Source organism: Pinus tabuliformis, chromosome 3_1 (assembly GCF_031772625.1).
Source record: "Pinus tabuliformis cultivar Carrire ecotype Pingquan chromosome 3_1, CPIR1, whole genome shotgun sequence".
NCBI classification, from domain to species: Eukaryota; Viridiplantae; Streptophyta; class Pinopsida; order Pinales; family Pinaceae; genus Pinus; species Pinus tabuliformis.
In genome coordinates, this window is record NC_142301.1 from 48,318,551 (window position 1) to 48,331,050 (window position 12,500).

Below are 12,500 nucleotides of genomic sequence, written 5' to 3' on the forward strand. Positions count from 1 at the left end.
TGCTCCAGTGAGCTGATTTTGAAGTCCAGAGCTTCCAAAACCGCCGCATGATCCGCAGATATGACAGAAATAGCCTGTTGAGCCTGACGAGCTTGGCTGAGATACTCCCCTTGCATGCTGATAGCTTTTGCTAACATCATTTTCATACGCCACATCTCCGCCTGAGTGTAGACATATTGAGTTGCTCGTGTAGTCGTCGTGCCAGGATCCTGGACCCACTCCATTTCCTTCTCTAGATCATTCTCCTCCAGGTTTTCTTCTTCTTCAGCCACAATTGCTTCCAACTCCTCTATCTTGCGTTTTTCCTTCTGCGAGGTTCTCGTTTCGTAGGCCTCCCGAGCCTGCTTGAGATCTTTGTTGGCCGAAGCATTTCTGCTGCCTTCTTGTGCCATCCCCTTAAGACTAAGAACAGAAATAAGCCACCTCCTGAGAGCACAGATGATGGGATGCTGGTTACCTTCGGAAATCAGAGCAGTGCTTCTGTTATTGGGGACTGTAAATATAGAGGAGAGAGCGATGAATCGCTTGAGGCGCCCCATCTCGTCACCTTATGTTCGCACGTCCCTTCATGATTATCTTTGCCCCGAGGCTCACAATTTTGTTGATGGGCCGAATCTATGCTATTAAATTTTCCCCGCTTGAACCCTTCCGGTGAGTGCCAAGTGGCAATAATTTTAATTGGGTGCTGGCGGAGTTCATACTTTTTGTTCATGGAGCTCCTAGGAGTTGCTCTGTCCTGCTTGTGCATTGAATGCCTTTTCCCTACGTGTACTTCTTTCGTCTACCGACCCTCTATTCTCACTGCCTTTCGATTGGATGGTGTCATACTCCACTACCAGCAAAGATCTCCGTACCCATGGCCTTATCCTTCGTTGAAAATGTCCTGCCTCGAGAGCCATGTACACCTGTTTCTCAGTTCCATGCAGGTGATGTCCTGCCAACAACTGTCCATGATGACAATGGGATTTTCTATGCCATAATTTGCCAGGTGATCTGCTACGGTGTTAGCTTTGCGTCTAACTGCCTGAAAGATTAAACCATTCAACCACAAAAGATGTTCAGCAATACTCCCTGTCACCTTGGCTAGTCTCCAGTGCTGAGTGACTTTGCTTGCTTTGGCTCCCGCATACATCCTTCTCACTATTGTAATCACTAGCTGAGAGTCCCCTTCCACCACTGCCACTCCAGCTTGTAATTTCTGAAGAATTCTCAAACCCTGTTCCAATGCTGCAAAATCCATTTCGTTGTTGGTTCCTTCCCCTAGAGCCCGACTATAGATATACTGAATTCCTCCTTCACTGTTCTTGAGAACCCTTATGATGCCTGTCGGACCCGGATTACCCTTTAGGCTCCATTGAAATTGAGTTTAAGGAATCCTGAAGGTGGCCGCTTTCAGGATCTCAAACTAGTGTTTATCTCTTGTCAGCAATTCGAGGTGGCAACGAAGTTAAGGTTGAAAGCTTTCAAAATTTGTAATTCTGCATTCAAGATTTTTGTGTCTTGTTCTATCCTTCCTTTGACAAGAACCAATTGCTTGAAATTTTGGAGAATTGTATCTATTGAGTGGTTTAAATTTCTAGTTTCGTTTAAGAAGACTCTTCGATTCCTCTTTTTCCAAATTAACCATGCAATGAACCCTAGTATGAGTTTCCAAATGGTGTTAACCAGTTGATTATTGGAGAAATTACTCCAATTCTCGATAGTTTCTTGAATAGAATTCCTTACCCTGTCTGTTTTTTGCAGTATGGTTTCTGCCCATTTCCATAAAATGTCTGCCGAGTCACAGGTGTTGAAGAGGTGATTCATTGTTTCCTCTTCCTTTCCACACATGGGGCATCGAGAAGGGCCAGAGAACCCTTTCTTCTGGAGATTCTCCCATGTAAGAGTTTTCCTGTGCATTAGGAGCCAAAGGAAAGTTTTGATTTTTGGCCAGAGCTGGGAATCCCAAACCTTGTTGCTCCAATTGACCTTTTCTTCCTGCTCTAAGTCTTCTATGTAATTTCTGGCTTCCTTGAGCGTGAAATTGCCTCCTTCTTGCTTTCCCCATCTTAATTGGTCATTATCTTCTGTTGTTCTTATCCTTCTCTTGTCTAATAGTGTTCTCAGGTTCCTTGTGCCATTGTTTGCTTCGGTCATGTGCTCTGTTTCATTGAATATCCAGGTTCTCCACTCCTGGTCCCTTTCATTAGGTTTCCAATATTGATTCACTGTAGTTCTCCCTAGCTCTTGGTTATTTCTTTGGAAATCGCAAACTCAGGCCTTTCCAACTTGGGGAGTTGTTGCCAGGCATCCTCCCAAAAAAGGGTTGTTTTTCCATTACGAATTTCCCAAAAGTTGTTCTCCTAGATAATTTGCCGGTTGCTTCTTGCTAGGTTCCAGATAGGTGAGCCTTCTGGGTTTTCTTGCATTTTGATTAGGTTCTGTAAACTATGAGTTGGAGCATACTTTTCCTTCCAATGTTTAGCCCATGGTAATTTGGGTTCCTTCAGCCACTTCCACCATAACTTAGCACCACAGGCTTGATTGATCGTGGAAGGATCTTGCAAGTTCAACCCTCCCAGTTGTTTAGGCTTGCACAGTTTGTTCCACGCTATCAGTGACCATTTCTTCTTCTCAGAATTACCTGACCAGAGGAACGTTCTTTGAATGACCCTTATCTGTTGTAGTACTCCTTTGGGTGCTGGAATAATGGAGAGCATATATTGAGGTATGGCCTGAAGGACTGCTTTGGTTAAGACCAGTCTTCCTGCAAAATTTAGGGCCCTATGGGTCCAGTGATGACATCTTTTCTCCAAGTTAGCCAAGATCTTTTGCCAAGGTTTGTCAGTTAATGGAGCTCCTAGGTATCTTGAGGGGAGGCTGCTTCTCCGGAAGCCAAGGATGGAGGAGAGATTTTTTTGCACAGCTAAATGAGTATTGAAAAAGAAGATAGTAGATTTCGATAGATTAAGATCCATACCTGAGGCCTTGCTAAAAAGATTGAGGATCCTTTTGTAGCCCATGGCTTCTTTGACTATGGGAGTGCCATGTAACATCGTATCATCAACAAATTGTTGGTGAGTAGTTGCTGGAATAGAAGGCAGGGGCTGCAATCCTTTGATAATTCCTTCCTCCTTAGCTCTAAGAATAAGTCTACTTAAACCTTCCATCAGGATCACAAAAAGGAAGGGGGATAACGGATCACCCTGCCTAAGACCTCGCGAAGGAGAGAATTGAGTAGAAGGGGCTCCATTCACCAAAATAGAAAATTTAGTAGATTTGATCAAAGCTAGAATCCACACTATCCATTGTCCATCAAAGCCAAATGCTTTTAAAATTTCTTCCAGGTAATTGTTGGGTGTGGAGCCTGACTATCTTCTATATTCAAAAGTATCTCCACATTGGACCCCAGTTCGAAATGGCCGCCCGTAAAATATTCGCTGCAGGGGGGGTCTGGGGGGGGTGGGTTTTTTTCCCTAGAAGGAAACCCCTCTCTTTGTATGAGGGTATTGTATTTGAGGCTGAGAGATAGATGTGTATTATGTGAGTGAGAAGCAGAGAGGTGAGACTGTGAGAGAAAACAGAGGATATTACGGCGGATCTGCTGTAGGTTGTGTCTTTTCATTTTGCTGGATAATAGAAAGGAAGGACTGGCTGTTCGGGGTGGACGTAGCCCAAACTGGGTGAACCACGTATATCTGTGTCTCTCTTGTTTTATATGTTTTCTGTGTTTATATTTCTACAATATTTTATGTGTTCCATTGCTTCGTAATATATAATTTTCTAACAACTGGTATCAGAGCCGAAGGTCTATTTGGCTGATAAACTCTCAAGAAAGAAGGATTCCTCGTTTGAGTGGGAGCAATGGCAGAAGATGGTAAGTTTAAGGTCGAGAAATTTAATGGCCAAAATTTATCGCTATGGAAGATGCAGATGGAAGATTATCTTTATCAGAAAGATCTGTACCTACCATTGAGCGGAAAAACAAAGAAGCCGACGGCTATGACAGATGAAGAATGGAACCTTCTCGATAGAAAGGCACTCGGAACAATACGGTTGTGCCTCGCAGCATCAGTCGCCTTCAACATTTCGAAGGAAACAACGACAAAGGGTTTGATTAAGGCATTGGAGAAACTATATGAAAAACCCTCAGCCTCAAACAAGGTATTTCTTATGAAACGGTTATTTAATATGAAGATGTCGAAAGGTGGATCTATTGCAGACCATTTAAATGATTTTGATACTGTTACAAGTCAGTTATGCTCTGTAGGGGTAAACTTTGATGATGAAGTTAGAGCTCTGTTATTCTTGTGCTCATTACCAGAAAGTTGGAATGGTTTAGTAATGGCCATTAGTAACTCTGTGTCTCGATCTAGTACTTTAAAGTTTGATGATGTTGTTGGTGCTATCCTTAGCGAGGAAATGTGACAGAAAATCTCCGGTGAGACATCGGGTAATGCTTTGAGTGCAGAGTCTAGGGGAAGAAAAATGGAAAGAGGAAAGAGCTCAGGATATCACAGTAAATCAAGGAAAGGCAGATCCAAGTCCAGATCGGGGATAATGCGCTGGAAATATGGAAAGAAAAGACACCTAAAGAAAGACTGTAGATCTCGGAAGGGAAAAGAAGGAGATGCACAATAAGAAAACAATCACGAAGCAAATGTGACAGGTGAGGTGTTACAAGATGCTTTGATTCTTTCTTTCGAAAATATTACTGATTCCTGGGTGGTAGATTCAGAGGCCTCATTCCATGCCACACCTGATAAGAAATACTTTCATGACTATGTTCAAGAAGATTTTGGACAAGTTCGTTTGGGTGATGATAAACCCTGTAAAATTGTTGGAATGGGTAAGGTTCTTGTAAAACAGCAGAATGGAAACCAATGGCTATTAAAGGAGGTAAGGCATGTTCCAGATCTAAAGAAAAATCTGATTTCAACAGGGCAGTTAGGCGGTGAAGGTTGTGTGACAACTTTCACAGATAAAGATTGGAAGGTCACCAAAGTAGCCCTGGTAATAGAAAAAGGCGAAAAGGTTGGTACATTGTATTTATGCAATGGTATTTCTAATTTTGTTAATGCTTTAACTTCCAAAGGAGTAGATGCAACATTATGGCATCATAGGCTCGAACACATGAGTGAAAAGGGGATGAAGATTCTTCACTCAAGAAATTTGTTTCCGGGTTTGAAGAATGTTGATTGGGACTTCTGTGAAAATTGCATTTATGGAAAACAGAAGAGAGTCAGATTTCTGAGAGTTGGGAAAGAAGAGAAGAGCGAAAAATTAGAGCTTGTGCGTACAGACGTATGGGGACCTGCTCAGGTATCATCTCTCTGTGGCTCTCGTTATTATGTTACTTTTATTGATGATGCAACTAGAAAAACTTGGATTTATTGTATTAAGAATAAATCTGATTTATTTTACACTTTCAAGAAATGGAAAGCTTTGGTTGAGATTGAGACAGGAAAGAAATTGAAGTGTCTTAGATCAGACAATGGAGGTGAATATTGCTACAAAGAGTTTGATAGCTATTGTTCAGAGCATGGAATTTGTAGAGAGAAGACAGTTCTAAGAACACCACAAGAAAATGGTGTGTCAGAAAGGATGAACAGAAAAATCATGGAGCGTGCAAGGTGCATGAGATTGCATGCAAGATTGCCTTTACAGTTTTGGGCAGATGCTGTAGATATTGTTGTTTATCTAGTAAACAGAGGGCCTTCAAGTTCCTTGGATGGTGGTGTTCCAAAGGAAGCATGGACAGGTAAAAAGGTAAACTACTCCTTTTTAAAGCCTTTTGGTTGTGAGGCCTTTGTCCACATTGATAAAGAAAATAGAACAAAGCTTGAGGCAAAGTCAAAGAAATGTACCTTTATTGGATATGGTGTTAATGATTTTGGTTATCGCTTATATGATTACGAAAATCACAAAATCATTAGGAGTAGAGATGTAATATTCAATGAAAAGTTCTTGTATAAGAATCAGTTGCAGGAAAAGAAACAGGAAAAAGAAAACAAGGAATACGCAGTTCTTGATGAAATCACTGAAAAAGTAAAGGTGCTTGAAAATAATAATAATCAACAACCACAACAACAACAACCACCACAACAACAACAACCTGAAAGTGGTGTTAGAAGATCTACCAGGATAAGTAGACCCCCTGAACGATACTCTCCTTCATTATATTATTTATTGTTGACTGATTCTGGTGAACCCAAACGTTATGAAGAAGCAATACAGGTTGAAAGTAGGAAGAAGTGGGAGCTAGCCATGGAAGAAAAGATGGACTCCTTAATGCATAACCAGACTTGGAACTTAGTCAGGTTGCCTACAGGTAAAACTACATTGCAGAATAAATGGATTTACAGGTTGAAGGAGAAGATGGAGGAAAACAGAGGTACAAAGCTAGACTTGTGGTGAAGGGATTTGCACAGAAGAAAGGTATTGATTTTGATGAAATATTTTCTCCTGTTGTTAAAATGACTTCAATCAAAACTATTCTAAGTCTAGTAGCAACCAAAGATTTGCATCTTGAGCAGTTAGATGTAAAGACAACCTTTCTCCATGGGGATTTGGAGGAAGAGATATATATGCAGCAGCCACAAGGATATGAGGTAAAAGGGAAGGAGAAACTAGTGTGCAGGTTGAAGAAGAGCTTGTATGGCTTAAAATGGGCTCCAAGATAGTGGTATCTAAAATTTGACAAGTTTATGTCTGAACAAGGTTATACTAGATGCCACTCTAATCATTGTGTTTATCTGAAAAAGAAAAATGATGACAACTATGTTATATCGTTATTGTATGTAGATGAAATGCTTGTTGCAGGGTCTAACATGCAGGAAATAAATGTGCTCAAAAGAAAATTGGAAAATTCAGTTGCAATGAAGGATTTGGGAGTTGCAAAACAAATCCTTGGTATGAGAATAACTAGAGACAGGAAAAATCGCAAATTAACGTTGTCTCATAATGAGTACATACAAAAGGTGTTGAAAAGATTTAATATGCACAATGCAAGACCACTTAGTACACCTTTTGCTAACCATTTCAAACTTAGTAAGGAAATGTGCCCAAAGACCCAAGAAGACATGGATTATATGTCTAAAGTTCCATATGCATCAGCAGTTGGAAGCTTAATGTATGCAATGGTCTATACAAGGCATGATATTGCACATGCAATGGGAGTTGTAAGCAGGTACATGAAAAATCCAGGAAAGGAACATTGGATGGCAGTGAAATGGATTCTCAGATATTTGAAAGGTACCACAAATCAAGCATTATGCTTTGGTGGTTCAAATATTTCTCTACAGGGATGTGTTGATGCAGATATGGCAGGAGACAGAGATAACAGGAGGAGCACTACAAGATATGTATTTACTGTTGGTGGAACAACTGTCAGTTGGGTTTCAAAAATCCAAATTGTTGTTTCACTTTCAACAATAGAAGCAGAGTATGTTGCTGCTACAGAGGCTAGTAAAGAAATGATTTGGTTACAAAGGTTTATGGGTGAATTGGGTAAGGAGCATGATATGGGCACGTTATACAGTGATAGCCAAAGTGCCATTCATCTTGCAAAGAACTCAACATTTCATTCCAGGACTAAACACATATATCTCAAGTACCATTTCATATGATCAGTGTTGGAAGATGGGGAGTTGAAGTTGGAAAAGATACACACTAGCCAGAATCCTGCAGATATGCTAACAAAAGTTGTAACCAGGGAGAAACTAAGAATATGCTTAGTTTCAATTGGTCTTCAAGGATGACGATGAAGATGAGAAACATCCAGGTCCAAAGAGGAGTCATTGTCCAACAAATGGAGCAGTGGTGGAGTTGCTACAATCAGTCTCCAAGTGGGAGATTATTGGGTGTGGAGCCTGATTATCTTCTATATTCAAAGGTATCGCCACATTGGACCCCAGTTCGAAATGGGGGCGGCAACACCGCACGTAAAATATCCATTGCAGGGGGGGTCCGGGGGGGCAGGTGTGACCTTTGGGAGCCCCCCCTTGGCGGGGGGTTTCAGGGGCAGCACCCCCGAAGCTAAAAACAGATGTAAAATTGCCTTGTAAAAGTATAGTAATTTCTAGTCAATCTGAGCCGTTTATTAGGTGGATGATCTGATGGTAGAACTTATGTTTTAGTTTAGGGTTTTTTTCCCTAAAAGGAAACCCCTCTCTTTGTATGAGTGTATTGTATTTGAGGCTGAGAGATATATGTGTATTCTGTGAGCGAGAAGCAAAGAGGTGAGACTGTGAGAGAAAACAGATGATATTATAGCAGATCTATTGTAGGTTGTGTCTTTTCATTTTGCTGGATAATAGAAAGGAAGGACTGGCTGTTCAGGGTGGACGTAGCCCAAACTGGGTGAACCACGTATATTTGTGTCTCTCTTGTTTTATGTGTTTTATGTGTTTATATTTCTGCAATATTTTATGTGTTCCATTGCTCCGTAATATATAATTTTATAACAGTAATTCTAGTTGACCTTGTCATATGCCTTTGACAGATCTAGTTTCATCATCATACCTGCTTTCTTCCAAGATTGAAGTGTGTGAATCATTTCTTGAGCCAGTAAAACATTGTCCAGAATTTGTCTCCCCTCAACATAGCCAGATTGCTCTTCTAAGATAAGGCCCGGAAGAATGGGTTTCATTCTGTTAGCTATAACTTTGGAAATGATTTTGTATATGACATTGCATAGCGCTATAGGATGAAACTTTGCAGGGGTGTTAGCTTCCTCCTCTTTTGGAATCAGGGCAAGGAAGGTGGAGTTGAGGGACTTGAGGATTGAGGCAGAACGTCGAGAGTCCTCCACAACTTCCCAGACTTCTGTTTTGACTATATCCCAACAGGCCTTGTAGAAATTAATGGTAAAACCATCAGGCCCAGGTGCTTTGTCATTGGGCATTTCTTTCACTGCTTCTTCCACCTCTTCCATGGAAATTTCTCGAGTCAGTGCTAGGTTCTGCTCTGTTGTGATTAGCTTGGGGATTGAGGAGATGAGTTCATCAATTGCCTGCGTTCTGTCAACCTCCAGTTCTTGAGCTATGCTGCTGAAATGCGTAGTGAGAAGGGTTGATATCTCTTGATGTGTCTGTAATATGGATCCCTGTTCATCTTTAAGGCTAAGGATTTTATTAGCTCCTCTGTGGTCAATAGCTGATCTGTGGAAGAATTTTGTATTCTGTTCTCCTTCCTTAAGCCACTGAACTCGAGATTTCTGCTTCCATAGAGTTTCCTCCTGTTGGCAACGAAGTTGCCATTCCTGCATCAACATTTTTTCTTTGCTTACAGTTTCTGGGTTTGTATCCCCTTGAATCCAACTTGTGTGTATCTGCTCTAATTGCTCCTCTAATTTCATTTTTTCTTTGAATATGTTCCCAAAGACTGTTTGGTTCCAAATTTTGATCTTGTCTTTAATGTGTCTCAGTTTACCTTGTAATCTGTACATTTTGGTTCCTTTAATGCCCATAGGTTTTTTCCACCATTTTTCAATTTGTTGTATGAAATCCAGATGAGTGAGCCAGAATTTTTCAAATCTAAAAGGTTTGTTTCTTGGAGTACCCTGGATAGCAACAATCAGAGAAATAGGCCAATGGTCTGACCCTCCACTGGGAAGAATATCTGATTCCACTATAATTCCTTCCAGCAGAATACTTTCTGATATGAGAAATCTATCTAGTCGAGAAGCAATTTTCCTTTCACCTCCCCTTTTGTTGTTCCATGTGTAAGCCCCACTTCTGGGATAAACATCCACTAGATTAGCTGTTTTGATGAAGTCTAGGAAAGCTTCAGAGTCTTTGTTGAGTTTCCTTATACCTCCTTTCTTTTCCGTGAGGGTGGTTATCATGTTGAAATCCCCTCCCATGACTGCCTTTGCTTGGGGATACCTTAGCTTCAGGTTCAGCAGAGTTCTCATAAAAAGAAACTTGTCCTCTAGCTTCTGTGGCCCGTAGACAGATAAGTTTCAGAGTTTCCTACCACTTGAGCTTCTACAGCTATGAAGGATCTGGTCGCCTCAGAGGAGAGGATCTTGATTACCTGTGGATTCCACAAGGTGATTAAGCCTCCCTCCCATCCATTGCTGGCAGTCTCCAGGTATTCCATATGTTTACCTAATTTTTTGCTTATATTGAATATCGTACTGCTTGTACATTTAGTTTCCTGCACAAACATTATGTCTGGTTTTTCCTTTTGGACTTTCTTCTTTAAAAGACGTTGTTTTGTTTGGCTGTTAAGCCCTCTAGCATTCCAAGAAATAATTTTCATTTTAAACAAAGTTTAGGAGCTTAGAGAAAAAGCCTCTAGGGCTTTCATCTTACCGGAGTTTAAAAGCATTTGTCCCAGTTCTTGCAATGCTTCATTGTTGGTTCTGTGTCCTCTTTTTTTCCTGTGTTTGGAGCTTATGGAGGTTTGATGCAGACCCTGTGTTCGGACTCCCAGTCCTTTAGCTATGCCCAAGCTTTTGCTTTGCATTTCCATCTCTGCTCTTTGTCGTGCTATTAGTATATCATTAATTCTCTTAACTTCCTCTTCCGATATGTGTTCCATTCCCTTCTTTTTCCAGTTTTCCACCATGTCTGGTAGATTCACACCCTCTTGCTCTAGTATATCATTAAGTTCCATATCTTCACTTCCAATATCACTTATGAGCATTTCTGAGTCTTCGTCTACCCCCTCTGTTGTTTCTTGAATCTGTAGCATAATGCTTGAAGGGTTCCCCTCCAGTGCTTTTGTCTCAGGCTCTATTGTAGCTTTGTTTACTTCAGTGGTGTTTTGTTCTTTGCTGTTATCCTCTGATTCCATTTCAGTTTCCAAGATTTCAAAAGCATTTCTTGTGTTACCTTGTGAGGTGCTTGCTTTGGTTTGGCATTTCCTGTGTGCTCTTTGTTTAGCTTTTGGTCTAGTAAAGATTTCCTTGTTCTTCTCTGCTTTGTCTTCCTTATGGTCTCCTGCTGCTTTGTTCAGTGGGCATTCTCTGATTAAATGACCATGCTCATGACATTTTCTACATCGGAATGGGATTTTCTCATAATCTATGGCTTGGAAATAATCTTCATCCCTATACTCCAGCCATAGGCCCTCATGCAGAGCCCCAGACACATCCATTTCCACACAGATTCTAGCACAGGAGGTGTACCTTCTTTGCAAAGTAGCTTTTGATGCTTTGATGAAAGTCCCTAGCTTATTCCCTATTTGTTCAAGAGCTGCATATCCCCAATAATCTATTGGTAGGGAGAAGAGGCGTATCCATACAGGTACCTGCTTGAAGGTTTCCTTTTCTGGTACAAAATTGGGTTTCCATGGCCTTATGTACAGGCCCACAGAGGCAAAGAAATAAGGTCCGCCATCAAATATTCTATCCTTATCTTCTAAATTTGAGAAAACAACAGTGAAAAAGCCTTTGGCTCCTAAGTGCAGTCTAACATCACCTTTGGGTTTCCACTGTTGCTTTATCCATTGACACAATGCCCATTCTGTTGGCCAGAGCCCCATGAATTTGCAGATCACTGCATGTTCGATCATGTGATCCCAGTAAGCTTGAATGTCTGGGTCTGATATCACAACCCTTAGGGTTTTTGCCGCCTTGGGTTTACACGGACCTTGGTTCTTCTTTCCGTTGAGTGTTGTCGCCTTTCCTCCTTGTTCCTCTTTATCCTTATCCAGAGCCTCTTCCTCTGCTCCTGTTTGCTCCTTTCCCTGTTTGTTTTCATGGGCGAGATGTGCTTGTGTTGGCTTCTCTCTGCCTCTGTTTTCTGTTCTTTTACTGTCATCCCTTCCTTTCAGTTTTTGAGTGTTGTTATCTTCATTGCCTTCGTTTCCTTTCCTCCCCTTGCTGGTCAAGTCCTCCTTATGTAACCTTTTGTAGCCTGCTATCTGCACCCCTTCTCATGTTGTTTGTTTGTTCATCATTATTTGCTTGTAAGATGGGGTCCCTATGGACCCCGCGTTTTCCATTTGTCGGGTCAGAGTTTGTCCCCTTCTGTGTAGCTCTGCTACTCTAACCCTGTTCTTCTCCAGTTTTGAAACCTCGATCTGATGAGTCCATGAGCTTCAAACCCCTGTTTCCACCAGAGCTCCACGCTATCAATCTCTCCTCCATATGTCTAAGATTAATCTAGTCATTTAAATTTTAAATTTCCTTAGTTACATTAGTTTGTTGAGATGATAAATATTGTTAATAACTTTAATGATGAAAAATGATGAAATACAAATTTTGAATATAAAGTGACAATGTAATAGAGTTGAACAATAGAAAATGTGAATAATAAGAATATAGTCAATTGCAAATAGTCTTCAATGTGATTAATCTCAAACTATTTTCTTCTGCTATTCTTATTGTCACCCTTGTTGCTTTTGTGATATTTTCATATCGATTGCCATCTTTTCATGTTGATTATATGAAAATGAAAGGTAAAACGTAAGCCATTTAAATCTTTAGCTTGAGCTATTGTAGTAAAAATCATACCTTGTCTCTTTTTCTCTGCAATATTAATGGGTTGAATTACCATAACACAAAAATC

General features: G+C 40.7%; 1 protein-coding gene across 1 annotated transcript; it reads right to left on the reverse strand.

Annotated features, from left to right (window-relative positions):
* Positions 1–8,452: 8,452 nt before the first annotated feature.
* LOC149185704 (uncharacterized) lies at positions 8,453–12,079 on the reverse strand. The gene is made up of 4 exons (XM_089409112.1): positions 11,983–12,079; positions 10,299–11,861; positions 10,018–10,217; positions 8,453–9,919 (listed from the first exon to the last, which is right to left on the reverse strand). Exons 1-4 carry the CDS (start codon positions 12,077–12,079, stop codon positions 8,453–8,455), a joined length of 3,327 nt encoding a protein of 1,108 aa, XP_089265238.1.
* Positions 12,080–12,500: the final 421 nt, after the last annotated feature.